Source organism: Stegastes partitus, unplaced genomic scaffold (genome assembly GCF_000690725.1).
Source record: "Stegastes partitus isolate 25-593 unplaced genomic scaffold, Stegastes_partitus-1.0.2 Scaffold285, whole genome shotgun sequence".
NCBI lineage: Eukaryota > Metazoa > Chordata > Actinopteri > Pomacentridae > Stegastes > Stegastes partitus.
In genome coordinates this window covers 425,131-451,310 of record NW_007578016.1, presented here as the reverse complement: position 1 = coordinate 451,310, position 26,180 = coordinate 425,131, and the positions used below count along the sequence as shown (strand labels likewise).

The window sequence follows — 26,180 nt, the reverse complement described above, 5'->3', positions numbered from 1 at the left end:
TGTTTAAGCCAAATGTTGTGGTTTTGAAAGTTTTATTAATTAAAAAATACAATTATAAGATACTGTTTGTGCTTTTAGACAGATTTTTTTGGCTAAACTAGGCTAACTGTTTCTCACTGTTTACTTTATTGTCCATGTCTTTATATTCACTATATATGCCGCAGAGTGTCATCAATCTACTCATCTAACACTCTGCAAAAAAAGCTAATAAACATATTTCCAAAAACGTGAAAATATTCCTTTTGCTGCAATCGGCTGGAGGTTGCACTGAATGAAATAAATCATTGCCGCAAAAGTGTTTAAAGACACAGTCGGTTTGCTGAGTTTCCTTCACTCAGGTCTTGTGAGTGTGATTTCGACACATTGCTACAGTCAATAAACAAAGAGGAGTTGTAAAGGAGTGTGTGTGCGTTTGTTTATGTGTGTGTGTGTGTGTGTCTGTCTATCTGTCTGTGTGGTGTGACTGCCGGTAAAAGCGAGACGCCCCCGGCCCGTAAAGCGATCCTGACACCATGAATAATGGAGAGTGCCGTGGCAGAGAGGATAAGTTCTCTGGGCAAGGCTCCTTTTTCACAGGGCTTTCTCCCGTGGGTCACGTGAGTGCTGAGGTGACAGTAATTTTTCATGAGTAGTGTGTGTGCATGTGTGGGTTGTATGGCCATATACTACCCCGGTTACGAGACGTCCAGGCAGCCATCCCTCCCTCCGTCAGCCCTAAGTCAGTGTACCTGCAGCCGTGCACACCCAGGCTGCTCCGAACCCCAGAACCTCTCCGCAGCCAAGGGTCAAATGAATTGTCTTACACTATTAGAAACTCAAGGCAGCACTTACGAAACTAAAGGCCAGGGAAGTGGATGAATAAAAGATGCCGTCGAAACAGAAAAAATCCACAGCTTCAGAAGAAACCGAAGAGGTTGATGACGAAGTGGAGGAAACTGAGCCAAAGTTAAAGGAGACGAGTAATGATGTGACCCATGGGGACACCACAAAAAGAGATAAGAGTCGGAAGAAACACAAGAGCGCCGAGAGCTCTGAGAACCAGGAGGCCCCGGAGAGAGACAAGCCTAAAAGAGAGGGTGAAAAGGTAAAAGAAAAAAAGAAGAAAAAGAAATCAGATGATGATGATGTTGAAGCTGGTGCTGTGATTGAAAGCAACAATGAGGAGGGCGAGCAGAACAATAACGACCCCACGACTAATCCCAAAAAGGAGAAATCAGAGAAGCTCAAAGAGGAAGTGACTGAGGGAGTCAAGGAGGAGAAGAAGAAAAAGAAGAAGAAATCCTCAGTAGAGACCTCAGTGGGAGAGGACGACATGGGGTCCAAGGATAAAAAGTCCAAAGATGGCAAGAAGAAGAAGAAGTCTCACGACGACGACGACGAGGAGCCTTTAATTGAAGAGCAAGAAGAGGAGGAGGACTCAAAGAAAAAGAAAAAGAAGAAGGCAAAGAAGGGATCTGCAGACAGCGATGAAGACAAGAAGAAAAAAGGGAAAAAATCCAAGAATAAACAAGTGGACTATGCTGCGATCTACCAGAACGAGCTGCTGACCTACCACACTGACTCCTCTGATGGATATGAAGATGAGTACTACAAAAAGAAAGGTAAGGATTGTTGTGTAGTCCCATTAGCCTGCTGCATTTGAAGTGGGTAAATCTCAGCCACCGGACCTACAGTATATATACAGTAAGGCTGCTGGGTTGGACCACCTGGTCAAACCTTGAGTCCAGGTTTCCCCCAGTTCTCCTCAGCTCTGAGCAGGAGCACCCCGGGGGAATCCCTCTGTGATTGTCCTGGGTGAAAGCTCAGTTATGTTCCACATGAACGGAGCCAAACAGAGGCTCGGGGGCAGACAGGTGCTGGGTGCCGTCCCAGTCCCAGGGGCTGGAAACGCTGCTGGGGCAGGAGGCAGGGCCGGGAGCCAGGGGAGCTTTCTTAAAGCTGATCAGAGGCTCTCAGACAGAGGGGGACAGGTCCTACAGAGTGGTTTAATAGGGGGAAGGTGATTTATACACTTTTGTTATCAAATATAGCTCAATTTCCAACCTCGTCTAAGATATTAAAGCCAGTTTGGCAATTTAGAGTACAACAGGAAAGATATAAATAGTAAATCCGTTAAAATATTAGCTGCTGATTATAAAGTTAAAATCACTTTAACACAACCTTGAAGCTGAGCTACACAAACACAAAATAGGTTATATCATCATTTGAAAGATCCAAACTCAAAGGTCAAGTGCTACCTTCTCCTGAGCTTTCAGGTGCATTTTCACTCTCGTGGTTACATAAAGATGTCAGGGCATGATGGGTTTCCGCTATTAAACTGAAAGTATGATCTTCCTCTAAGCAACACGATTTTGTTGCCTCAACTGAACAACCCAGAAACCTCAGAATACAAACTCTGGCCTAAGAAATCAGACGACTGCCATAATAGAGCACGTGGAAAGTGCAGCTATCCTCAGGTTTGTTTTCCTGAAGGAAATTTCACACAAACACCTAAAACAATCTGGACAGAATAAAGGTAACGAACTGCTGGCTCTCAGTTATCATGCAGATTATGAAAGGAGCAGTAGTTATTACTGTTTAGCATCAGTAGCACCTGTGTACACGTCTTTGTTCCCTCACTGGGTCACTCAGATCTCTGACACTCGGAGAAGTTTATCTGGGCTCAGTTTTACCAGGCCACTGTCGACCTGATTTTATCAGGTGTCTCTCTTTCTCTTTAATCTGGTTTTAAAAGCGTGGCTCACTCTTAATTAGGTATCCATGTCCTTGCTGAATTGACTTTGGTCAAATTGCTGTTTATCGGCTCTCTGTGTTCTTTCCTCCATTCATGGATGTCTGCTGCATTTGCAATAAAAGACAAAGGTGTTTGCATTTGTCTTTCATTGGGTTTGTGGATTACTTCCAGTTCTGTAAGTTACTCCTTTAGGATGTTTGGGGTGTACCTACAATTATTCTAACATACTGACTCCTTCAGTCCAGCATGACTGCTTTAACCTTCACACAGAACAATCGATACACTTCAAGGACCCACGTCTACAAGGCCTTAAAAACAGAGTCTACTAGGCTCCACTTCTGTTTATCTCTCGTTAGGTTTTTCATTAGTCCAATACCTTGAATTCCACACGATAGTCGGTTGCGTAATCAAGAGATAGTGAAGTTTACATTTACGTACAGTAAAGCAGCAGGACTATAGGTTTACCATTGTACATTCTAAGCCATTAAGTCATCGGTAACAATCCGTGCTGGCTCATCTCCCTCTAAAGATTTAATGTTGTTGTGGAAACTTAAAGAAAGGCTGTCTGACTGGTGTGCCACTTAAAAAGCTCTCTAAAAACATACAGGTTATTTGTTTAGGGAAAGATGAAGAATGTAAAACACATAGTACAGCTCAGGCGGATAGGGATTTAGTCACCCACAAACCACAAATGTCAAATCTCGTGGTGGTGTTAGAAGAAGAGTCAGGAGATACTAAAGACAGTAGGATCTGTTCTATGCACACCATAAATGGCTAAACACATTTTTATTTTTATTTTTTTAAAAATAGGAATCCATCAGCATCTAAACATCATAAACACAAAGTGGGTCAGATTTTACAGGCTGCAGACTTGTTGACCTGTTTACCTTCCATCCGCTCCTTGCCTTGGTCAGATGAAGAGACACTTTTGTGAAATGTGAGAGAGGTTTGGCCAGCGTATCATGCCAGACATGGATTCGCTGCAGATTCGCCGCATTAAATTCCCTGGCAAGTCTGCATGGAAGGAAACATAATGCTCCCTAATGTTTATAGATTATTGGACATTGTCTAAGGATGTGACTTTGTGTTTGTCCTTTTGTTTAACTTGCTATTCTTGAAATGAGTCCCTGTTTGACATTGTGGAATTTATGCAAGCACTCATTACTTTAGAATTATGGTTTATTACATCACAATGTAACTTTTTTATCTCCCTGTCTCTTTTTAATTCCCATTCTCCTTTCTGCTTCAGTGTATGAGGTGGTCACTGTCACCGGTGATGTAAAGGGAGCCGGGACAGATGCTAATGTGTTTGTCACACTTTTTGGAGAGTTTGGCGTCACGCCCAAGGTCCACCTGGCAAGCAAGTGAGTTTAAAAGGGTTTGTGTGGATGTTTTGAATTTATTTGATTAATATATTGCCTTTAACAGTCTAAATTAGCTCTCAATGGCTTACTGTGAGCTGATTATTTTGAACTTAACATGTCATGTTTTGTGTGTTCTTTTTCAGCTAGTGTAATCAGTAAGCTCGTTTGGCCCTTTTTCAGTGGTTAACTTTTAATCTTTTCTATTCTTCTCTGATCCTCCAGCACAGAAAAGAGGTATTTTCTAATCAATCTGCAAAAAGGATGTTTATGATTCTGACCTTGTGTTGAATTGTACTGTGAATGTCGTGCTGTATGAGAGAGAATTCCTGTTCAACATTGAAATGAATCAAGAAAAATTAGACCCATTAAGACGAATCAGTCTTTGATGTCAGAAACATCTTTCTAACAAAGGTTTGGCTGTTAAGCAGGAATCTCTTTTTTTATACAGCTGAATAAAGTGTCGGACTCAGAATATCTGGAGTAAGGAGGAACTATGTGACATGGCCGGTCTTCTTTTCTATTTAGACACAAATGAAAGAAGACCACGATGTCATTTCTGTGGATGATCAAATGACTCTCAGGGGATCTTATCAGCAGCAGGCTCCCTTTATCTCTGCACACATTGATTGACAGATAGGTTACCTGTGCAGCGTATAGGATATACCAACTTATTGTCGGCCACTCTGGACCATGTCACCCACACCTTGTGGTGGTCTCACTTATCCACTTCAGACAGCATCAACATGCCTTGTATTCACTGTCTCCGTGCTGTGTGACTTGCTCAGCTGAGGAAATACCATACATAGATGCTGATGAGTCCTTTTTGTCATTCTAAACGTATTGTACAGTAAGGAGTTTCACCTTACTCCGATATATGTTAGGTCCTGCCTGTATTGTGTCATGGCTCATTACAACTACAACATGATACAGGTAAGGGAGGGTTGCTATGTCTCCAAACGTATTTGCCCGACTGAACAGCCGAGGCAGATTAAGAGTTGCAGCTCTTTGGAAATTCAGTGTAATTATAACACATTCAAATTGCATGAATTCCAAAGTTTGCAGTGGCTTTGCTTTTCGCATAATCAGTGTCTCCCTAACATTCTCTTGCAGGTGATTTAACACTGAGAATGAGGGCATGTATTCATGTGTGTTGGACAGTATTTCATTCTTGGCAGTTTATTGCAGTATATGACACTGTGCACTTTAATTATGTGAGCGTTGGCATTGTCTGTGGGTTGAGTATATGCAGGGAGGGGGGAACAGATGGAGATGTGGGTCAGGCACAAAGGCAGGTATTCTCTGTTAATGGAAAAGAGGGTGTCTGATTCGCAGTCTTTGGCAGAGGGGGTCTGGTGTGCTCACAGGCCCGGTTCGTCTCTGTGAGGGATAGAAGTACATGAGGAGGAGGAGGAGGAGGGAGCGACGAAGAGGCTGAGTCTCAGTAAGGTTTCAGATTATAGCACTGCCATGAGACCACCAGGGTACCCTAAGCTGGATCAATCAGGAGATGCCATTTATTGTTCCAGTGTTCAGCTCCTTTGTCTGGACTGTGTTTTTTCATCCCTATAATCTCTCTTGATTAAACAGAGAGAAATACTCAATGTGTCTTTCCCACAAATTCTGGTGTTTTTTGCATTTACAGAAGTCGGACTGCATTTGAAAAGAATAAGACCGATGTTTTCCGTGTCAAAACACACAACGTGGGCCCTCTGAGCAAAGTCAGGTACTGTATAGTAAATTTGATGGATCAGAAACCTCTACGACTGACTCTACTCTGTGATATATGTGACTATACTGTAAATGCTATAACACCGTTTCTTGTTTCAACAACTGAGTCATATACCAAGAATGCACAGCTACGGCTCACTGATCACATCACAGTTTGTGTTTTGTAATTAAGCAGTGCTCACACAGGCTTACAGAGAGGCTTCCACTGCAACATTTCTCACTTTTTTCCAGCTGTGCTGCTGGCCATCAAAGGATTTCATCCAGTGACAGAAGGTTAAACCCCATCTGTTGTTGGGAGTTAGAGCCTTACTGGAGAGGAAGCAGAGTTACATCACTGCCACCAGACATAACCAGCGAAATGAGGGAGCCAAATGCATTAAAAAAATCAGAGATTGATAAAAGAACAGATGCTGTACTGCATTTTAGAAAGTGAACTCTGGAGATGAAAGAGTTTCTGTTGCTTTTTCCGCAGAATGTTGCCCAGCTTTTGACAAAGCAATGCCAGCACAACCTTTACTGTCCATCTCCTTTCAGAGAGTCATGAGAGGACAGAGTTTTCTCAGCTGGACCTGTTGATATGCAAGCTCAACAGCTGTTCTTCACCATTCTTGACCATACAAATAACAAAGACAAAGCAATTGTGGGTCAAAGACAACTGACCAGTTTTCAAATACTTTCAAGTTCAACCAAGTTTCAATGTGGATAAGAAGTTCTAACAGTGCTACGGGCAAAATTACTACTGAACTCTCATATGAGCTCCATCTACTGTAAAAACAAAACAAAAAACAACTCTGATGTGATTGAAAGCACTAGAAAAAGCCAGCACTGGAAGTCATGAGTAGGGATTATTTAGTCAAACTAGAATTTAACATTTAACAACAATGTATGTAACTGCTTTTCAACAACAGAGTCAATCCAGTTGTTATTAAATCAGACTTACAGTAGGTCAACTTTTCACTCCCTAAGTGTAGTTCAGACTACAAGCCTAGAAGCTGATCATTTGTGACACTGAAGAGCGCAAACGTCTGCTCATGTCCTGAAGTCTATGGGAGCCTGTCGCACTTGATTTGTATACATTGAACATGTCAGCTAATCATAAACCAAGTACATCATTAATTTTGTTTTTGTACCCCATCTTTTGCAGTCTCCTTGACATTTCTTATATGTGCGAGCTGCAATGCTCGCTGAAAATACTCTACCACTGATGAAATTAAACAATAAAAATACTTGTACATCTGATGTGACAAGCTCATTTGAGATTACCTGCAGGGTGAATTCATGTCAGACTTTTTACTCTCTGTTTATCTCCCCAGGATTGAGCACGACAACACAGGCATGAACGCCAGCTGGTTCTTGGACAGGGTTGTGGTGACCGACATGAACCGGCCCCATCTGCGCTTCTATTTCGCCTGCAACAACTGGCTGAGTCGGGAGGAGGCTGACAACCTGTTTGTCAGGGACCTGCTGGGCAGCATGAACCCCATGGACGTCCCCAAATGTAGGTCACTCCAGGACAAACACTTAAGCGAAACACAAAGGTTAACAAAGGTTAAAAATAAAATAACAAATGACTAACGACCCAAATACCTCCTTCACATTTCAGACACAACCTCTAAGATTAAAAATTGTAGTAATGCAATGTCCAGAAGGCCAGTTATACATACGTATACCTTCATAGCTCACAACTAACCAGACAGATCTCATGTTCTAATAATGTCTCCTTGTCTTCATAGAATAAATTTGTTACTTATAGTAAATAATTGATTGTTTTCTAAATAAAAAATGCAAGTCATGTTCAATAATTTTGCAATCCTCTGTTAAGTAAATGATTTGATCCAAGTAGAAACTTATATATTAAAATACAGCCATCACGAATGAGCCGAAGTCTATTTTTTAACAAAGTCAACAGTGTTCGCACTATGTGTCTGGCCACTTGTACACAACAGTGTTTGATAGCCTGCAGATCGTCCTACTGTTTCAGGTTGTAATTGAACTCCATTAGAGTGTAATCCTCAGGTAAACCTGCCTATGTGTCCTCTGTTGCAATGTGATATAACATCCTAGCGCCTGCAGTCAATCAAGCAGAGAAGTGGTGAGGCCAAGGCTCAGGTAAAGATGGCAGGACACTGTGCTTTAGGGGAGTGTTCAGAGCAATATGAAGACGTGAACGCACACAGACACACACTGGTATGAATATTTAACATGAAAACCATCTCAGGGAGGATTAGCAAGGAACCTTCCAAATGGCATTAAACAGATCCATCTAATTATGTAGTGCAATCAACCTTTATACTAACCGGTTAGTTTTTATAATGTGCTATTTATATAAATTACATGTTCCATGTTTTGCAGTGAATAAATACATTGTGAGTGTGTTCACTGCTGACATGAAGGGAAGTGGAACCGATGCTGATGTCTTTCTGAATATCTTTGGAGAAAATGGTGACACAGGTAAGATGGTAAAAAAAAAAAGTTTGTCATTATTGATTGTTTGGTTGATGTACGAAATAATGTATCATCATATAATGTTTAAAAAAATGGTTACCACAGATTCAAAAGATATCAAATTTACAATGACATAAACAGAAAACAGATAAATTCTCACGTTTATGAAGCTGAAACCACCAATGTTTTTGCTTGATAAATGCAATAGTTGATGATTAAGTTTCACTTGATCAAATAAACCACAAGCAGCTCAGTACTTTTTACAGCTGTTCCCATTAAGCCATGTTCACTGATAACAACTGAAGCCATGTCCTCACTGTAACTTCAATGAGCGGTTCTCATACCAGAATGGTTTGTTTATTATGAAAGGAGAGAGACGACTGGACAGCGACAAAGACAACTTTGAACGTGGGTCAGAGGACAAGTTTACAGTAGAGGCTCCCAACCTGGGGAGGCTGAGAAAAATCACCATCGGCCACAACAACAGGGGTTCATCAGCTGGATGGTTTCTAGACAAGGCATGTACAAGCAGCGCCTACATGTGTAACCTTTACAAATGTATATTAAAACACTTGCGATAGTGTCCAGAATTTCCTTCACGATTAATAAAGTGCTGTCTTATCTTCTAATGTTTCTCCACAGGTGGTAATAGATGACATGGGGAATAAAGAAGTATACGAGTTCCCAGTGAATCGCTGGTTTGCCATGGACGAATGTGATGGCAAAATCCAGAGAGATGTGTTGGTTGGATCCATGCAGCCAATGGGTGAGAACAAAACAAACTGAAGATATAGCTGAAATTGCAAATGTAATGTAAAATAATGTACATAATCTTCAATTTTTCCAAAGAGAAAACTGCTTTTGAACTTATATGTATGCTGTGCTCCAAGCCTCTGGAGGGTGTTTCCCATGGAGACAGATGACTGACATTGAACATTTCGATGTGCAACAGACTGTAGAATTCCACGGCCTTGTATAACCTGTGTCAGCTTTTTGTATTCCCATGTAGTGCTGATTTATTTACAACAGTGAAACTGTAGCAGCAACCCAAAATGTATGTCTGCTTTAGAATACAAATGTAAGGCTCACTGTCACTGTAGAAAACACTGGGCTCAGATGTTGCTGGAGCTCAATTAAATTAGTTGATAATGCATCCATATGCATGGAAATGATGTGTAATGATAGCGGACATTTAATGGGTTGATAACGTCTGAATTGGGTGCACCAAGAAAGAGAAATAACACTTAAAATTCTAATATACTAATATCATAAACCTGCAATCGTCACCCAAATCAGCAGCTCCCATTGGGCCCATATAGCTTTATAGCAAGTTTTAGCTCATTGTTTAGCCGTTTATCGTTGTTTTTGACTCTTAAATCTCTTGTACACTACTTGCTAAGCACTAAATGGCAGATAAACAGAGTTAGCGATTGGTAGATGTAATATAGCATCTAGTAGTTAAAGATTCGAATATTTCCCTCAGAAATTGGTAGAGACCATCTACAGCTTAAGGAGCATGGATAAATTAACTTACAGTTAAATATGTTTTTGCTAATAAGTACACTGTGTGAACTTATAATGTCAAAGTCAAGACCGAAAACATGTTACTGCAAGTTTAATAAACAGATGAAGGCAATAATAATACAACAATGGTTTCAAAATCAGTGTATAATTGGGAATGTTTTGTGTATTGTTCTGCATCTACTTAGGTATCGTTTACAATGTGCAAGTCATGACTGGAAATGTGAGAGGTGCGGGGACCAACTCTAAAATCCACATGGTCATGCATGGCGCCAAGGGCTTAAAAAACAGTGGCAAAGTTTTCCTTGAGGGCGGTGCTTTCGAGCGTGGTCTCATCGACATTTTCAACGTGGAGATCTGTGAGCTGATCAGCCCACTCAGCAGAGTCACCATCGGGCACGACAATGGTGCCGTCGGCGCCGGATGGTACTGCGAGAAGGTACAGCACGTTTCCTATTGGTTACAGTCTGACTCTCAGAGTGTCATTCATCCTCCGAGCCTCCATTTCCCTTCCAGGTGGTGATATACTGTCCGTTCACGGGCATTGAGCAGACATTTCCGTGTGGGATGTGGTTGGATGAGGACGAGGGGGACGGACTGATTGAGAGGGAGCTGTATGAGATGGTCTCTCTTAGGCAGAAAAAACAGAAAAGTGAGTGTCCTTTACGCGATGAAAGAACAGGATATCACACACAATCATCATTTAAATCACTTTTATTTATTCAAGCATTCTATGAATCTGAGATTAAGATGAATAGCACACAGCAGCATCCAAAAATATAGGAAGTACAAGAAGAGCAGTATCACACCTACTCGTTTTTACTTCCAGAGTACCCATGGTCCCTGTGGATTTGGACATCAGATGTGAAGGGAGCCGGCACGGATGCCCAGGTGTTTCTGCAGATCTATGGCGAGAGGGGCAAGTCGGATGAGGTCAAACTGGAAAACAACTCAGACAGTTTTGAACAGGGGCAGCTTGATAAATTCATTGTAAGCCTCTGATCATCTGCTCGATTGAGTTCATAACAGCTTGTTTCACTGTAAATGTTCCACACTAGGATCCAAAGGAGTCTTTTTTTCAAGTATTTATTGTCATTTTACATTTCTGGGATCCCCGTAGGTTGAGATGCCCGACATAGGAAAACTGCTGAAACTGCGGATCTGGCACGAGAAGAGGCATCCATTTGCTGGCTGGCATTTAGCGAAGGTAAAACTCTTGCTCTGCCTGTCTGATATGTCAGTGAGAGCTCTTAATTCTGTTGTACAATGTCAGCTCTGGGCAGTGAGTTAAGCTGTGATTTAGAACTTAATCTTGCACCTGAGACTGTGAGTAAATCATGTTGCAGAAGCCCAGCTTTCTCACTGTGGAAGGCAATGCTGGTGGATCAGTTGACCACATTGGTCCAGATAGAAATGTCTGAACAATTATTAAAAGGTCTGACTTTAGTTTGAACAGATATTAATGCTGCCCAAAGGATGAATTCTAAGGATCTCTGATTATTCCTTGACTTTCTCTTTACTGTCATTAGCATTTGTCATTTTGAATGAAACCTCTCAGCATTTACATGATGTTCAATCCTATCTTTTCCTTTCCCAGTATTTGTATAGCTGCATAACTAATGACATCTCCACCAGCCTCAACTGTGCTAATCAGCACGTAATTACACTAAACTAAGATAGTTATCATAGTAAACATTATGAATTTTAGCTTCACAGTCCTGCTAGCACAGCTGAAAACTCTTGTTGTCTTGGAAAATTCATATTAATGACATTGCTGGAGTCTTATGTGTGTGAGGTTGAGCTCATAGACCACAGTTGTAAATAAAGATACATGTGATTGAGGCGACTGTGACTTTCTTCAGGTAACTTTGCTCAAGACCCTCACCATGGAGAAATATTCTTTTGAATGTGGCCGTTGGCTGGACATCAATGAAGATGACAATGAGATTGTCAGAGAGCTTCCAGCTACAAGCACAGTCATTGAAGAGCCGCTGCCTTGTAAGAAACTCATTGAACACATACTGAACATAACTTTTTGATTCATAGTCAACAGTGTCAAGTTGTCTTTCAAAGATTAGGACCGTGTATGAGCTCTGAGTTGATGCTGCTTTATATATCATGAGCCCTCTGTTTCCTTCTTCAGTGATAAAGTATCGTGTCACCATCTGCACTGGTAACGTCAGCGGCAGTGGCACCGACGCCAGCGTCTTCCTCAATATTATCGGTGACCTGGGTGACACAGGAGAGCGACTCATGTTTATGAGCAAAAACAACGTCAACAAATTTGAAAAGGGAAACGTGAGTGAAATATTAAGTAGAAATTAGCACAGAAATAGATACGTATTGTTTAGAAAGTGTACTGCAAGCATCTTTACACAACCGTCTCTCTGTCTTCCCTCAGCATGATGAGTTTCTCATTGAGTCAGTGTCCTTGGGCCAGGTGCGCAGGGTCCGCGTAGGCCACGACGGCCGCGGTGGAGGCTGCGGTTGGTTCCTTGACAAGGTGATGGTCAGAGAGGAGGGTCAGCCGGAGTCTGCAGCCACTGAATTCCCCTGTTTCAGGCAAGGCTATGCTTTACACATGACACAAAGTAGTAGTTTGACATTTGTGGAAACAAGTTTATTTACTTTCCTTTCAAGAGTTAGGTGAGAAGATGAGTTCCACTACATAAGTATGAAGTTTAAGCCACTTAGCTGAGTTTAGGATTAACAGTGGAAGCAGAGAGAAACAGCTAGCCTGGCTCTAAAGGTAAAAAATGTACATACCATCACCTCCAAAGCCCTCTACTCACGTTATATAAGTCAGCATGTGAAAATGCCAAGTTGGAGATTTGACTATTTATTGGAATAAACTCATCTGGTTGAAAATTTTAAACCACTCAAAACTGTATTAACCCTCAAAACCCCAGGCAGTTTCAAGATGCTTTTAGCTCCAGTCCTATTTCTACTCACTGTGGACTCTCACAATGTGTTTTTTCACACCTCTATGGAAACAGCACAACCATGACTAGAAAAATTAGAAAACTAAAAAGTTACATTTTTGCAGTCCAGCATTGTACAAATCATGAATGACTGATTAGTCATGCTGAGAAGCAAAGATTTTTGTTGTTGTTGTTTTTTTACAGTATCTGGTTGGAGCATATGAAAATGATTTGATGAACTCTCACGACTTCCAAGCTTAGATTTGGTTCATTTTCCTGATGGAACTGTGAATGACACATGATGTGTGCAAGAACTGTTGAAAAGTTGAAAATGTGGCAATCCCTTCTGTTTTTATAATTTTATGACCTGATGAATGGTATAATTTTGGCAATTTCAGCATTTTATTTTTGCACACAGTAATTTCACAGATGAGATGTTTTTGTTTTTTATTATTGCGAGTAGACACAGTGCTGAAGCTTGGACAGACCCAGGATAGTGTTTCCGGCCTTTATGCTAAGCTCATAATTAGTGTACAGGCATAAGTGCAGTATTGATCTTCTCATCTCGCTCTAAGCAAGGAAAAAAACAAGTGTATTTTCCAAAATGTCTAGCTAGTCCTTTAAAGGAGTAACTGTTTTCTGTATTTCATGTTGAGAAGTTACATATAATTATAATTATACATAATTATTTCTCTCAAATTGTTTGGTTTCAAAGCCACTGATCACATGCCAGATGGACAAAATAGTCCCAACAGTTCTAAAACCCTCTTAAGTGATGTAAATTGGCCGCGCTTATGTCCACTAGTTCTCCAATGGCATGTGTTTAAGTAGTTAGGCAGCTGATGGATGAGTTTGCCATTACAAATGGACACTAAATGCACGCGGCCAGCCAGTTCTCTCCCCGTGTAACTGGAGCCAAACCACAAGGCTGAGGTGCAGTGTTACTTCTGGAAGAGTCTCTTCCTGTCTGTCCATCTTGTTGATAGAGAACAGTTTGGTAGCATCCAATGCAGAAACAGTGTAGAATAGGTTGTTCTTGTTTTGTTGTTTTAGAGTTTTGTGTTGCTTACACTGCTCATGTCATTGTTGTTTTGTTTTGGGTTTTTTTTAGGCTTATTGTGACCCCAGTTCTTTGCTACGGTGAATTATCTTAGGACATTCGTGTTTTTCAATTAAAGTTTTTGCTTTAGATGAATACTTAAACCTGTCAAATGTAATTTTTAAAATGCATAGACCTGGTTAAAGTATTTAATTTAGTATATGTTTGGATATCAGTTATTGTCTTCTGTTCAGTAAATGTGTGGCAGCTTCTTGAGCGTTTCTGTCAATCCAGTGACCCTACTGTGGTTGTAAAGTTATAAATAGACAAAAAATATTTAATCTTCTTACTGCATATTTCTATTCCCAGGGAGGTTTAAGGGATGGAAGGTTTGACCTCATTCCGTGTTTATTGCTATAGAAACATTATTGTCAATTTCCATTGTGTTTATCTTCAGATGGTTGGACCGAAATGAGGATGACGGACAGATTGTCCGCGAGTTAGTTCCAGCTGGAGATGGCCTGCGTCTCTTCAGTGAGTGCATGAAGAACACATTCTACCTATTGTTCATCATGCATATTTAAAAGCCCCTAATTTTGCTCTTTATTAGATGTCAACTACCACATAGCAATCAAGACAGGCAGCGTGAATGGGGCCAGCTCCGACTCCAGGGTGTTTGTCAAGCTGTATGGGGAAAAGTGTGATACTGACAAGGTGATACTAGCAGTATCTGACAATGACCTCAGGAATTACTTTGAGACAGGACGCACTGACATCTTTATATTCGAAACCTTTGATGTCGGAAAGGTAAGTTCTTCAGACACACAGTATGAACCTAACAGAAAACAGAGGTTCAGACATTCAAGTGTGTATCCTGTGTTGTCAGATCAACCGTCTTCTGATCGGTCACACCAATGAAGGCCTGCGGGCTGGATGGTTCCTGGACAGTGTGCAGATCTCTGTGCCGGTTCATGGGATGCAGTACATGTTCCCGAGCGACCGCTGGCTGTGCAAAGACGAGGCTGATGGAAAAGTGGAGGTGGAAATCTATCCCAGTGAGGTCTTGGAAATCGAACAATGTAAATGAGAAAAAACATGAAAAGTTCTGTAGGAATGAATCATTTTATACACAGTAGAAGTATAGACTGAACTATGTTTCTCTTTACTACAGTCTTTGTCATAATGCTCCCATGCCTTCTCTATAACAGTGATCAACTATGAAGTAACAGTGGTCACAGGTGATGTGCGTGCAGGTGGGACCAATGCCAATGTTTTCTGTCAGATCTATGGAGATGAAGGAAAAACTGAAGTCCTCTCTCTAAAAAGTCGCTCCAACAATTTCGAACGCGGCACCACGGAAATCTTCAAGGTCTGTATTTAACCTTGTGTCATCTTAACATCTGTTGGACACTGGAAGTTCCTGGTTTGACTGCTGTTTCCTACAACCCAGATTGAAGCTTTGGATGTTGGCAAGATCTATAAGATACGTATCTACCATGATGGGAAAGGTGTCGGAGATGGCTGGTTCCTGGAGACAGTGGACATCAAGCGCCTGACCATGGCCATGGTGCAGGTTGAGGTAAAGAAGGAGGAGACAACCAAGAAAGACAAGAAGAAGGACAAGAAAAAGAAGAAGAAAGACGAAGAGGAGGAAGTGGAGATAATTGAGAAGCTGCAGGAAGTGGTGGAGACATTCACCTTCCCTTGTAACCGCTGGCTAGCCAGGGACGAGGAGGACGGGGAGATCGTGGTTGAGTTGCTGACTGAAGACAATGAAGAGCTGGAGCGTAAGTAGAGCATGAATGTAAAGTGCTGACCCACTGATATCCACCTCCAAAGGCTGCAATGCAGTGTTCTAATTGTGACATTCTCTGTTAAATTCGGCAAATGTCATCCTGTGAATTACTATAATGTCACTGATGATTCACTGTGTTTTCCTGCCAGTGAACTCATATGAGGTTCATGTGTTCACTGGGACAATGTTTGGGGCGGGGACCGATGCCAACGTGTACGTCAACGTCTATGGAGAGACTGGCGACACGGGGGAGAGACGACTCAGGAAATCCAACAACCTCAACAAATTTGAGAAAGGAAAGGTAAACTTAGTGAAGCTGAAGCTCAGTGCTGTATGTGGTAATTAGAGTGTTAATGTAGACTTCTCTGTGAAACAAAAATAGTTTGGTCATTTGGGAAAGTTGTACGTTCACTGTCAACTTATCTTAGCATGAACACTGTAAACAGATGAAACAGTAAACCTGGTTCTGTCCAAACGTTAAAATCTGCCTCCTAGCACCTCTTACGCTACCTGAGTAACATATTATATCTTGTTTGTTTATTCTATTCAAAAACCACGATGTTAAAATGGCAACTTGTGTTTTTATTTTGCTACTCTGATTATGAATGATGACATCTTCTTCAGGAAGCCACTGTGTTGCACCAGTGGGCTACCTGCAATTTTCATGTTGGGTTTTGCTTGGTTTAAACTACCAAGCGTAGTTACTAGTTAGCTTTAGGAGCCTTATGGAGCAATTTACAGAGTCTATATAACGTACGAGACATGCTACATCTTCTCTTCATGACTCTTAAACATCAACAAGAACCATGTTGTTACCTCCATTTCTTTGCAGAGGCTTTATTCTTTCACTGTTTATAATGTATTGTCAAGCTTGTTATCACTGATCGTGTTTTACTGGCTAAGCCGCTTGTCAAACAAATGTTGGATCTCAGGTTGGTTAAATGAAGATCAAATGAATAAATAATGAGGTTCTCATGAACTGCTAACCTGTGACTGTGACATTTCTTGACCCTTTGCCACTGGTTTGTTCTTATGTGACCCAGGAGGACATTTTTAACCTCACAGCAGTCGACCTGGGGATCCTGAAGAAGCTGAGGATCCGACATGACAACAGTCAGGCCAGCGCCGGCTGGTTTTTGGACAGAGTGGAGATTGTGGACAACAAAGATGACACCACGTAAGTCATGACGACGTTAGGGAGACAGCAGTGATTCATTGGGAATTTAATTCAATTTAACTGCATTTTAACCTGATCTTTTGTATAGTTTCACTGATTATTTATAAAAAGTAATTATTGATCATTTATTTTATAGAAATTATTTAGACTTTATTGTGTGATGCCAAACCAGTGACACAGGCTTCACAGAAGCTTCATCCCACAGAGCAGACAGAAGCTTTGCACAGAAAATGTCTGAAGAGCTCCACTGTGTGGTGTGCGATGGTACTCAGGGACTCAGGAACATTTGCCAATCCTACATAGAGATTCTTATTATTCTAACATCCCATTGTACACTGTACACAGCATTCATGTGCTATATATTGTGCTTTAGGTACTTTTTTCCTTGTAAACGCTGGCTGGCTATTGATGAAGATGATGGACAGCTTGCCAGGGAGCTGGTTCCTGTGGACGAGGCCTTCATGAAGAAGGGGGATGATGATGAAGAAGACTCTGATGCTACACTGGGTCTGGAACAGAAAGGTGAGAGCCCTGAGAAACAGAGTGACCTTTTTAAATACATTAATTATTAAGGATAATAATCTGAAAAATAATCCAAAGACTAATTAATTCTCCTGTCTTTCTATTTACAGCCATGTCAACAACATACACATTAAGGCTAAAAACTGGTGACAAGAAGTACGCAGGAACAGATGCTAATGTTTTTATGATCCTGTACGGCACCAAGGATGACACAGGTAATACTTTTGACCACTATGCTGCAATATGTTTCTCTTTATGTGAATTTAAATCATTAAATTACTCTCTATTGTGCACATCCACAGGGATAATTAACCTCAAGGCTTCAAAGACTCATAAAAACAAGTTTGAGCGGGGTATGATCGATGAGTTTACTGTGGAAGCTGTGGACATTGGACCCCTGAAAAAGCTGCGTGTTGGACATGACAACCGTGGTACATTAGGACAATCGCCTGCCTGTGTAGTGAATAGTACAAAATTACTCAGAATACATCTTCATGTGTGATCACAGTCATTTCTGTTGATGTTTAAGGAGGAGGATCAGCAGGCTGGTTCCTTGACTGGGTGGAGATCGATGCCCAATCTCTGGGACAGAAACTGCGCTTCCCCTGCGGCCGTTGGTTGGATAAAGGAGAAGATGATGGAGCCATCGTTAGGGACCTTTTCCCTAACTCCCTTCAGACTGAGTTTTACACGCCATGTAAGTCACAGTGTTGCTGCAATGTGTTCTACTTCAAGCTTTCTATTTTGTCACTTGATGCACTTCATTGATAATGTTTTTTATTTTTGTATTTGTAGTTGTTCCTTATGAGATCAAAATCTTCACGAGCGACGTGTTTGCAGCCGGCACAGATGCAGATGTCTCCATCGTCCTTTACGGACGAGATGCAGTTTGCACCCAACAGAAAAGTCTGTGTGTCAACAAGAGGGAGAGGAGAATGTACTTTGAGAGAGGAGCGGAGGACATGTTTATTGTTGAGGTACAAAACCATTGTGAAGTCATAAATAGAAGAGGTGCATTTATCAACAGCAAAGTTATGAAAGTGTTTTTGCAATTACAGTATTGAATGTGAACCACTTGGTGAGATCAGCATTGCTTTCTACTTTCTGTGCAGCTAGAAGATGTGGGGGACGTAATAGAGAAGATCCGTATCGCCCATGACAACCGTGGGGTCAACCCAGGCTGGCATCTGGACAGAGTGGAGATCAGACGTCTGCTCAGGAAGGGAAAGGTACCATCAAGAAGGACAGACGCAGTGGTGGAGGATCTCTAACTCAAACAAAACATCTTAAAATCGCTTTCAGTTCCGAAAAAAATAAGTTTAATCCTATTATATTGGTTATTACTATTACTGATGCATCAACATGTAAGGAGCATTAAACAGTAGGCTGAGATGGAGCTGACTTTAACTGCTTTATTTGGCGTTGGTGCTTTGATCTATCACAGTGATTGAAATTGCAGCTGATGTTGTGTTTTGTGTGAAAACTCTTAATCTGTGCTGTAACTTGGAACTTGGGTTATCAAATAGATGCAACCCCTATATTGCACTGGAATTGAAGGTTAAAGATTTAAGAAAAAAGTTAAATATACACTCATATGGAATAATATTACTCAAGAACAGTTGTATGAGTTAATATTAAATTACATTTTCCCACTGGATAGATGATGGACATCATTGTATAAACACTGTCATTAAATAAACCCACAGACTGATCCCCTTACCTCTGAAGTCATGCTTCAAATTCCTAATAGTTGATGTAAAAAACAAAACAAAAAACACTACCATTTGTCTTTGCCAGCATCTTCTCACTCACATATTCTGGCAACAGAACAACTCTATTTTTGGTCAGTAGGTGGAGATGTTCTCTTCACAGATAAATGAGAGAGCTCCACCACACTGGCTTCATTTTGTATCTCACAAACCAAGTCAAGGCCCAGAAAAAAGATTGTGTTCGCTGTTCAAAGACACAAACACTCATTGCACATTAAATCATATGATTAAACTGTCTCTTTTATTGTAGGGTTCAGAGACAATCATCTTCCCTTGTGAGTGCTGGCTCGCCAAGTCAGAGGATGATGGAGAAACAGTGAGAGAGCTGGTGCCCTCCGATATCATCACTGAGAAACTTTCACGAGATGGAAGTCTGAAAGTGACTGAAGTCGAGGTGGAAGATGCCCTAGAGAGTACGTTGACTGCAATATTATACACACCAACGATCAGAAGCATCTGCAATCTCTGTCTCCTCGCTGTGTCCTGCCTCTTCTTGGCCTTTCTTAGCATTAGTTTAGAAACTCGAGACAGTTTTTCCTTTGGGTTCTCTATATCCCTGAATGAGTCTCCGTTATGACAGCAGCATCATACAGCGATAGAAAATTGCTTTCTTCTCACTCTATTTTCTGGTAATTGCCTCAAACCGATCCCCTGTGTGCTTGTCTGTGATCATCGTCCCCACTACAGCTCACACATACAAAGTGTCAGTGATGACAGGTGACGTGTACGGAGCCGGCACCGACGCTAACGTCTTCCTCACAATTTACGGGGACCTGGGGGACACCGGGGAAAGAAAGCTGAGCAAGTCGGAGACAAACAGCAACAAGTTTGAACGAGGAGCTGTAAGAAAGCAGATATTTTGTGGCCATTTTTTCTCCCCTGTTGTCTACTTTTCTCTCCTACATTGTTTGAAGTGAAGACAGACGAGCAATCCTGTCATGAAAAATTGCACCAAATTACAGCAAATACATCTTACAAAAAGTAGAATCGTGCTGATGTTATTGCCTCAATGTTTTTCTTCCAGGTAGATAAATTCACTATGGAGGCCGTTGACCTCGGTCAGGTTTTCAAGATAAAAATCCGCCATGATAACAGTATGGTGAGTCCCGACTGGTACTTGGACCAGGTGGAGGTGGTCGATGTTGATACAGAGGAGGTCTTCCTCTTTTTATGTGAACGCTGGCTCTCCAGGAAGAGGGAGGACAGACGCATCAAGAGAGCCTTCTATGTCAAGGTAAAAGACATAAGAAGTGTCAAAGGGAGTGCATTTAAATCACATGTACAAATGGTAAAAGACATTAAATGACAAAAGATCTTAAAGCACAAGCAAAAAGAAGATAAAAAGTAGTGAACAACTTAGAAAATAAAAGGGATGCAGCAATTAAGGGTCTCATAACCAGTTTACCTCTATAATATCTACTTCAGAATCAGAATCCTGACTGCCCAAAACATCAACATGAACAGAAATCTTGCTAAAACACGGAGCTGTTAAAGTCCAGGGATTTATAAATTAATTTAAAAGGTGCCCCACACACATTTTAAACAGACTACAACACCAAACAAAAGACACAAAAGAGAACAGCAGAGTAAATATGTGTGTTGACTCAACGGGGATAACGTTAAATGAGGAAAGTTGATCTACTGGAGAACAAATATTTGAAAGCATTAGAGAACGCCTGAGAGCCTCACTGCATCATGTACCATTATATTCTGAATAGTCACCTGGTGCCTGGATGTTTTGTGTTCCATCCTTCCTTGTTTCACAAAAATGAAGACATTTCCACCTTAAAATGATGCAGAAAAGGCACAAATTGGTGCAAAGAAAATGATCAGAATGCTGGAAATGAAGTATCCTTTGAGAGGTCTCCCAAAATCCTCACTCGATAGGAGATGATGTATTGTCTTTAGTTGTGCAATTTTCTCAACAAATTAAAAGCTACAGCTGATGGTGGCACAAGATGGAAAGTCAGTAGATCACCAAAGTTAGCACCATTCATCCTCTGTGCACCATTAACATCTGTATTAAATTTCATGGCTGTCAATCAGATAAATGTTTAGATATTCAGTCTGGTTTTAAAGTGATGAACCAGCTGACAACATCCTTAGAATAACATACAGGCCTTACACTGAAGTGAACTCTTTTCTGAAAAAAATAGCCCTTATGGGAAAAACTGTTGATAGCAGGGTCTATAGATCATTTCTACTTAGCAGGATCTCGTTTGTGGATAAGCAAATTTTCATTCAGGTTTTTAACGCTCTGAAGTGACCAATCACCTCCTTTTATTGGGACTTCAGAAATTATAAAAGGAAAACTTCAGCAAATGAAGCTGTTACTATCCACCTGGTCAACACCACGACAAGTACATGTTTATGTAATTTGGGTGACATGACCCTTTAAGTGCAGTTAGATCGCACAGTGTTTTATCACGTACACTGCAGCAATAGAAATGAATGGTAATAAATATTTATTGCACTGAATGTCAAGGCCCACATGTGTTGGTTTGTTTGTCTGCATCACATAACGCGTATGTTGTGCTTTTCTCAGGGTTATGAAGGAGTTAGAGAGGGCCTGAACAGTAAAAAGAAGAACTCAGCTCTGACACTGAAGAGCGTTGACAGCAACATGAATAAAAAGAGCAAGAAGAAGAAGGAGGAAGAAATTGAGCTCCCGAGTAAGAGAAAAACTGGGTCTTTAGCATGTCTGATTCATTCACCTCTTGGTGAGGTGCTCACATAAATGACTTGTGCTCTTCATGTGCAGTCATACCGTACCACATCACCATCTGCACTGGACTGGAGCGGGATGCGAGCACTACCAGCAGGGCTTATGTGATCATTATCGGGGCCAGTCACACCCAGACAGAGAGGCTGTGGCTGGACCTGCCAGACGAGAAGAAGGGCTTTGAGGCCGGCTCTCTGGAGAACTTTGAGTCCCACGGTTCGGATGTGGGGGAGATCAAAAAGGTCGAGGTGAGCGAGGGGCGACGCTTTTAGATTTTCAGCGAGGACCGCGCGCTCTCATGCATGCACACATACACTTGGGCACACAGAAAAATACACCCACATTGCTTGAAGTGATTGTTTCTCTCCTTCCCTGCAGCTCGGCCATGATGGGGCCACTCCGGAGAGCTGCTGGCTGGTTGATGAGCTGTCTGTTGCTGTGCCAACCAAAGGGGTCAAATATATCTTTGCTTGCAAGTGCTGGCTGGCCAAAGATCGAGGAGATGGGCTGACTGCTAGAGTATTCAATGTGCTGGATGCAGAGGCCATTTCTATCTCCCAGAAGGTATGTAAATGTGGACAAATTAACGCGAGCGCAGCCATATGGCAGATAAAATGCATCACAGCTAGATTAAAGTACCACAAATGACAAACGATAATGAACAACTGCCATAAAGTGAACCTGTGGAGCAATCTACATTATGAAGAATATTGTGCCTAAATAGAAACACTATGCAATGACAAATGATCTTTTAACTGTCATCCCTCTGATCACGATCACTCTGATTTATACCTTTAAATGGTAAATCTCCTGATACAAAGTTGAAATGTAAAGGTGTTTGATGAAATCTAAATGTATTGCCACGAGTACTCAAAGCCAAAATCACAACATTATTAATGTCAACAAAAAAACAGAACTGAAGTTTGATTTATTGGTGAATTCTATCTTCAAGAAATTAGGGATTTTTATGAAAATGAGCATTTCTAAGGGTGGCAGATTTTGAGAATGTTTCTGACACCACTGTATAGGGTTATGTTTATAAATCTGTGTGGTCCTTTTATTTTGGACAGCTCTTTAATATAATGAGTGAAAGTATGACAGTAATATGTAAAGTAAGCTTTTTAATGATGTTTATCAATCCAGAGATATGAGAGGTGTTAGCACATCAAATTACTACCTTACAATCATATTGATTTGCATTTGCATAGTCCTGCCTGTTTTTTAACTCTGTAAAAGCGTCTTTCCTAAACATCATGTGCTTTTGTTTTATTAATGATTGCAGCATTGCTATTAGCCGTATATTTGCTAAATGTGTAGCTGCAAGCTAAACTCGCATTCGTGAGATGGTTGTGGAGAGTAACATGGAACAAGTGAATCTTTTCTAGGTTATTTACGAGGTGACGGTGGTGACAGGAGACGTGCAGAATGCAGGAACAGACACGTTGATCTTCATGTCTGTGTTTGGGGCCAACGGCAGCACAGAGGAGATGCTGCTGCAGAAGAATGAGGACAGGTAGCCAAACATTTTCTATTTCTGTTCCCATATTTCCACTCAACTGTGAAAAAGAGAGGATTTAATTATACTTTCGATTGTAAACTCTGTGCTGTTTGTGTGGTGAACAACAGGTTCGAACGTGGTCAGGAAGACACTTTCAACATGGAGATCGATGACATTGCCCCCCTGAGGAAAATGAGGCTTCGTATTGACGGCTCCGGGAGTCGACCTGACTGGTTTCTAGACAAGGTCGGTTCACTTCAAACTAGCTTCAACACACAGAGACAAATACGTTGATGAGATGTTTTCATGGTACAAACGGTAAAGAATTACAGCGAAGGAAACTGCTGAACAGGGTCAGTGCTATGGAATCAGTCGATCACACACGATTTCTTTATTCTTCTCAAAGGAGGGCTAATTGGTCGTAAAGAAGAAACCGCAGATCTCATCTATAAAAGATAAAACCAGGAGCATGAAAAGCAGAACAGTAATTGCTATCTTCTTCCAAAATCAATAGAACAAAGCAGTCACAGGTTTTGTGTTTTTTATCCTGGCACTGTATGCTGTAGGTCACAGGATCATTCAATCTATTATATCACACAGACACACATCCATCTCTGCCTGCAGCAGAATAGTCAATGATTCACCCACCCACAAAAACACAATCACGCACACACACACTCACACACATGTGCGCACACAGCGGGGCCCAGAACTCCTGGAGTGAGCATATTGACCCATTTTATTCACCATGCTGTTGTTGCTTGGATTACAGACACACACACGCACACTCTTACAGCACACACATGCACACAGTCAAACAGGTTCAGAATGAGCACCGTGATTCAGTATTTGGCGTATTGTATCTGAGAGAAAACATTTCATTTTAGGCCTTAAGTGTTTCATATCTATCGTATATTCCTGCAATATGATCAACTGCATTAACACAGCATACAGAAAATGGTTTTCTCTTGAAATTACCCTGCGTGAGCAACATCACTGCCCACCTACAAATTCAGTCTGAAGTCTCGGGCAGAGAGCTGTGATGAAATGAAACACATCTCCTATGCAAATGTCTTCTCTGGTAAAGGCACCATGCCTGCAGAGCAGCAGAGCAGTCAGGAACAATACCGAGCCCTGTCCGTCCGTGCCTGGGACTCAGCGACTGTGAACATCTCCTTGACTTGACCCTGCACAGAGCCTTGTGTGTTCAGCATCACAAGCAGATGTGCTGCCTTTATGGATTGCTGGGTCTGTGTATTGAAATGGACACAAGAGTGCACCGGGCCGACTTCCAGCATAGTAATCTGCTCAGATAAATATGCAGAATGGAGGACTAATACGAGGGCGGCTGCCCGAGCCCAATCTTTGACTGACAAAAAAGTGTTTCCTATAGGACTGACCAGGATTAAGCGGACACCTTGAGAGGGTGGAGTGTGTTTACATGCCGGTAACACATTAGTCATCCGTCTGTAATGTGACAATATGTGACACACACTTAATAGTAAAGGAGATTACTGGTTGTCTGGTTCTGCTAATGGCAGTGTCAATCAGCCGCACCACTTTGGTCCAGACTGAAATATCTCAACAACTGGTGAACGTGCTGTTGTGAATCTTTCGCAGAAACCAGAGTGTGATGACTATTGATGCTGATGATCTCCTGACCTTCCTTCTTGTACCACCTGCCGGTTGACATTTACGGTCTTGATTGAAATATGTCAGTAACTGGATGTATTGTTATGGTGTGTAGCACAGATTTTAATGTTCCCTTCTAACTTAATTACAATAACTGTGCTGATCCTTTATCTTGTTATTTATTGCAGTGATCAGGACAAAACTGTAACGTATTAAATACTTTCGTTAGATGACATTCTCATTCATGTCAGTCTAATTTTTACAATACATCATAGTACAGCAGTAACTAATACTGTTACATCTAAAGGGTGGCAGCTTTTTTTCCGCTTTAATAGAATATCATTGTTGTGCTTTGACTCACCGTCGATCTCAATATCCGTGTCAAGTTTCTGAATGGGATCTTGATTACATTTGAAAAGCCAACTCTGTGCATCCAGGTGATCATGCGCCACCTGACTACAGAGGAGGTGTCTGTGTTCACCTATGAGGACTGGCTGTCCAGGACACGTGGACCTAAAAGGACGATGATCTGCGAGATGGCTGCCGTGGTGGACGAGGAGGTCATGGTGGAGCTCACCACCTACATCATCCAAGTCAGGACCAGTGATGTTGCAGGTGAGTCCTCAACACATGCAGGCGGCTCTGCAGGTTCCACTTAAAACATGTTTCCACACATGCAGAGCGTTAACAAAAAATAAAGTCAGCGCAAGAGCTTTCCCAGCAAAGTTATGAAAAACATGTACGGGTAAAATGGAGTGTGTTTTACGGTCGTCCTCAAATGTATTCATACACTTCCATTAAAGAAAAGGCAAAATTCACAACAGTCACTTAAATAACTAAAAACTGAAAAAAGTAATAATAAATAAAAATTTGCTAAATTATAATTTAGTGAAATAAGACATTGCTTTTGAATTGTGGTTGAAAAGAATTATTTAAAAAAAAAGAAAAAGAAAAAACAGTCCCAGACAAATTAGAGCACTTTGCTGATGAGCAGTGGGCCAAAATCTAAATATCTGTCAACAGATGCAGAAGTCTGATTGAGAGTTACAGAAAACACTCGATTGCAGTGATTGGCTCAAAGGGTTGTTCAACAAAATATTCATTTACGGGTCCCACCCCTGCTTGTTTGCCTGTTGTTTTGTTGTTGTTGTTGTTTGTTTGTTTTGTATTTCTGTTGAACCATAACTCAAAAGCAATGTCATGATTTTCATTATTAGGGTCCGAGCACTAACGGTGCAAGGACCCTATTGAAACCCTTGTGATTATTATTATTATGGTACGCAAACTTTGAACGCGTTTTTGAGGGCCTAAAC

General features: G+C 41.3%; 1 protein-coding gene across 1 annotated transcript in view; it reads left to right on the top strand.

The window, feature by feature from the left end:
* The first annotated feature begins 865 nt into the window (after positions 1-865).
* loxhd1a (lipoxygenase homology PLAT domains 1a) overlaps positions 866-26,180 on the top strand; it is a 35,868-nt gene continuing 10,553 nt past the window's right edge. Inside the window, exons 1-37 of the mRNA XM_008282786.1 lie at positions 866-1,084; positions 1,208-1,601; positions 3,984-4,098; positions 5,741-5,821; positions 7,140-7,324; positions 8,179-8,277; positions 8,641-8,789; positions 8,914-9,037; positions 9,981-10,231; positions 10,309-10,444; positions 10,622-10,782; positions 10,913-10,999; positions 11,655-11,790; positions 11,936-12,090; positions 12,194-12,354; positions 14,210-14,286; positions 14,363-14,559; positions 14,639-14,831; positions 14,961-15,121; positions 15,203-15,539; positions 15,697-15,848; positions 16,591-16,724; positions 17,098-17,246; positions 17,357-17,461; positions 17,549-17,674; positions 17,776-17,943; positions 18,042-18,223; positions 18,359-18,475; positions 19,266-19,428; positions 19,703-19,857; positions 20,040-20,249; positions 21,561-21,687; positions 21,777-21,985; positions 22,116-22,301; positions 23,123-23,250; positions 23,364-23,481; positions 25,305-25,482. Coding sequence (XP_008281008.1) covers positions 866-1,084; positions 1,208-1,601; positions 3,984-4,098; positions 5,741-5,821; positions 7,140-7,324; positions 8,179-8,277; positions 8,641-8,789; positions 8,914-9,037; positions 9,981-10,231; positions 10,309-10,444; positions 10,622-10,782; positions 10,913-10,999; positions 11,655-11,790; positions 11,936-12,090; positions 12,194-12,354; positions 14,210-14,286; positions 14,363-14,559; positions 14,639-14,831; positions 14,961-15,121; positions 15,203-15,539; positions 15,697-15,848; positions 16,591-16,724; positions 17,098-17,246; positions 17,357-17,461; positions 17,549-17,674; positions 17,776-17,943; positions 18,042-18,223; positions 18,359-18,475; positions 19,266-19,428; positions 19,703-19,857; positions 20,040-20,249; positions 21,561-21,687; positions 21,777-21,985; positions 22,116-22,301; positions 23,123-23,250; positions 23,364-23,481; positions 25,305-25,482 — 6,025 coding nt within the window. The remainder of the gene's footprint in view (positions 1,085-1,207; positions 1,602-3,983; positions 4,099-5,740; positions 5,822-7,139; positions 7,325-8,178; positions 8,278-8,640; positions 8,790-8,913; positions 9,038-9,980; positions 10,232-10,308; positions 10,445-10,621; positions 10,783-10,912; positions 11,000-11,654; positions 11,791-11,935; positions 12,091-12,193; positions 12,355-14,209; positions 14,287-14,362; positions 14,560-14,638; positions 14,832-14,960; positions 15,122-15,202; positions 15,540-15,696; positions 15,849-16,590; positions 16,725-17,097; positions 17,247-17,356; positions 17,462-17,548; positions 17,675-17,775; positions 17,944-18,041; positions 18,224-18,358; positions 18,476-19,265; positions 19,429-19,702; positions 19,858-20,039; positions 20,250-21,560; positions 21,688-21,776; positions 21,986-22,115; positions 22,302-23,122; positions 23,251-23,363; positions 23,482-25,304; positions 25,483-26,180) is intronic.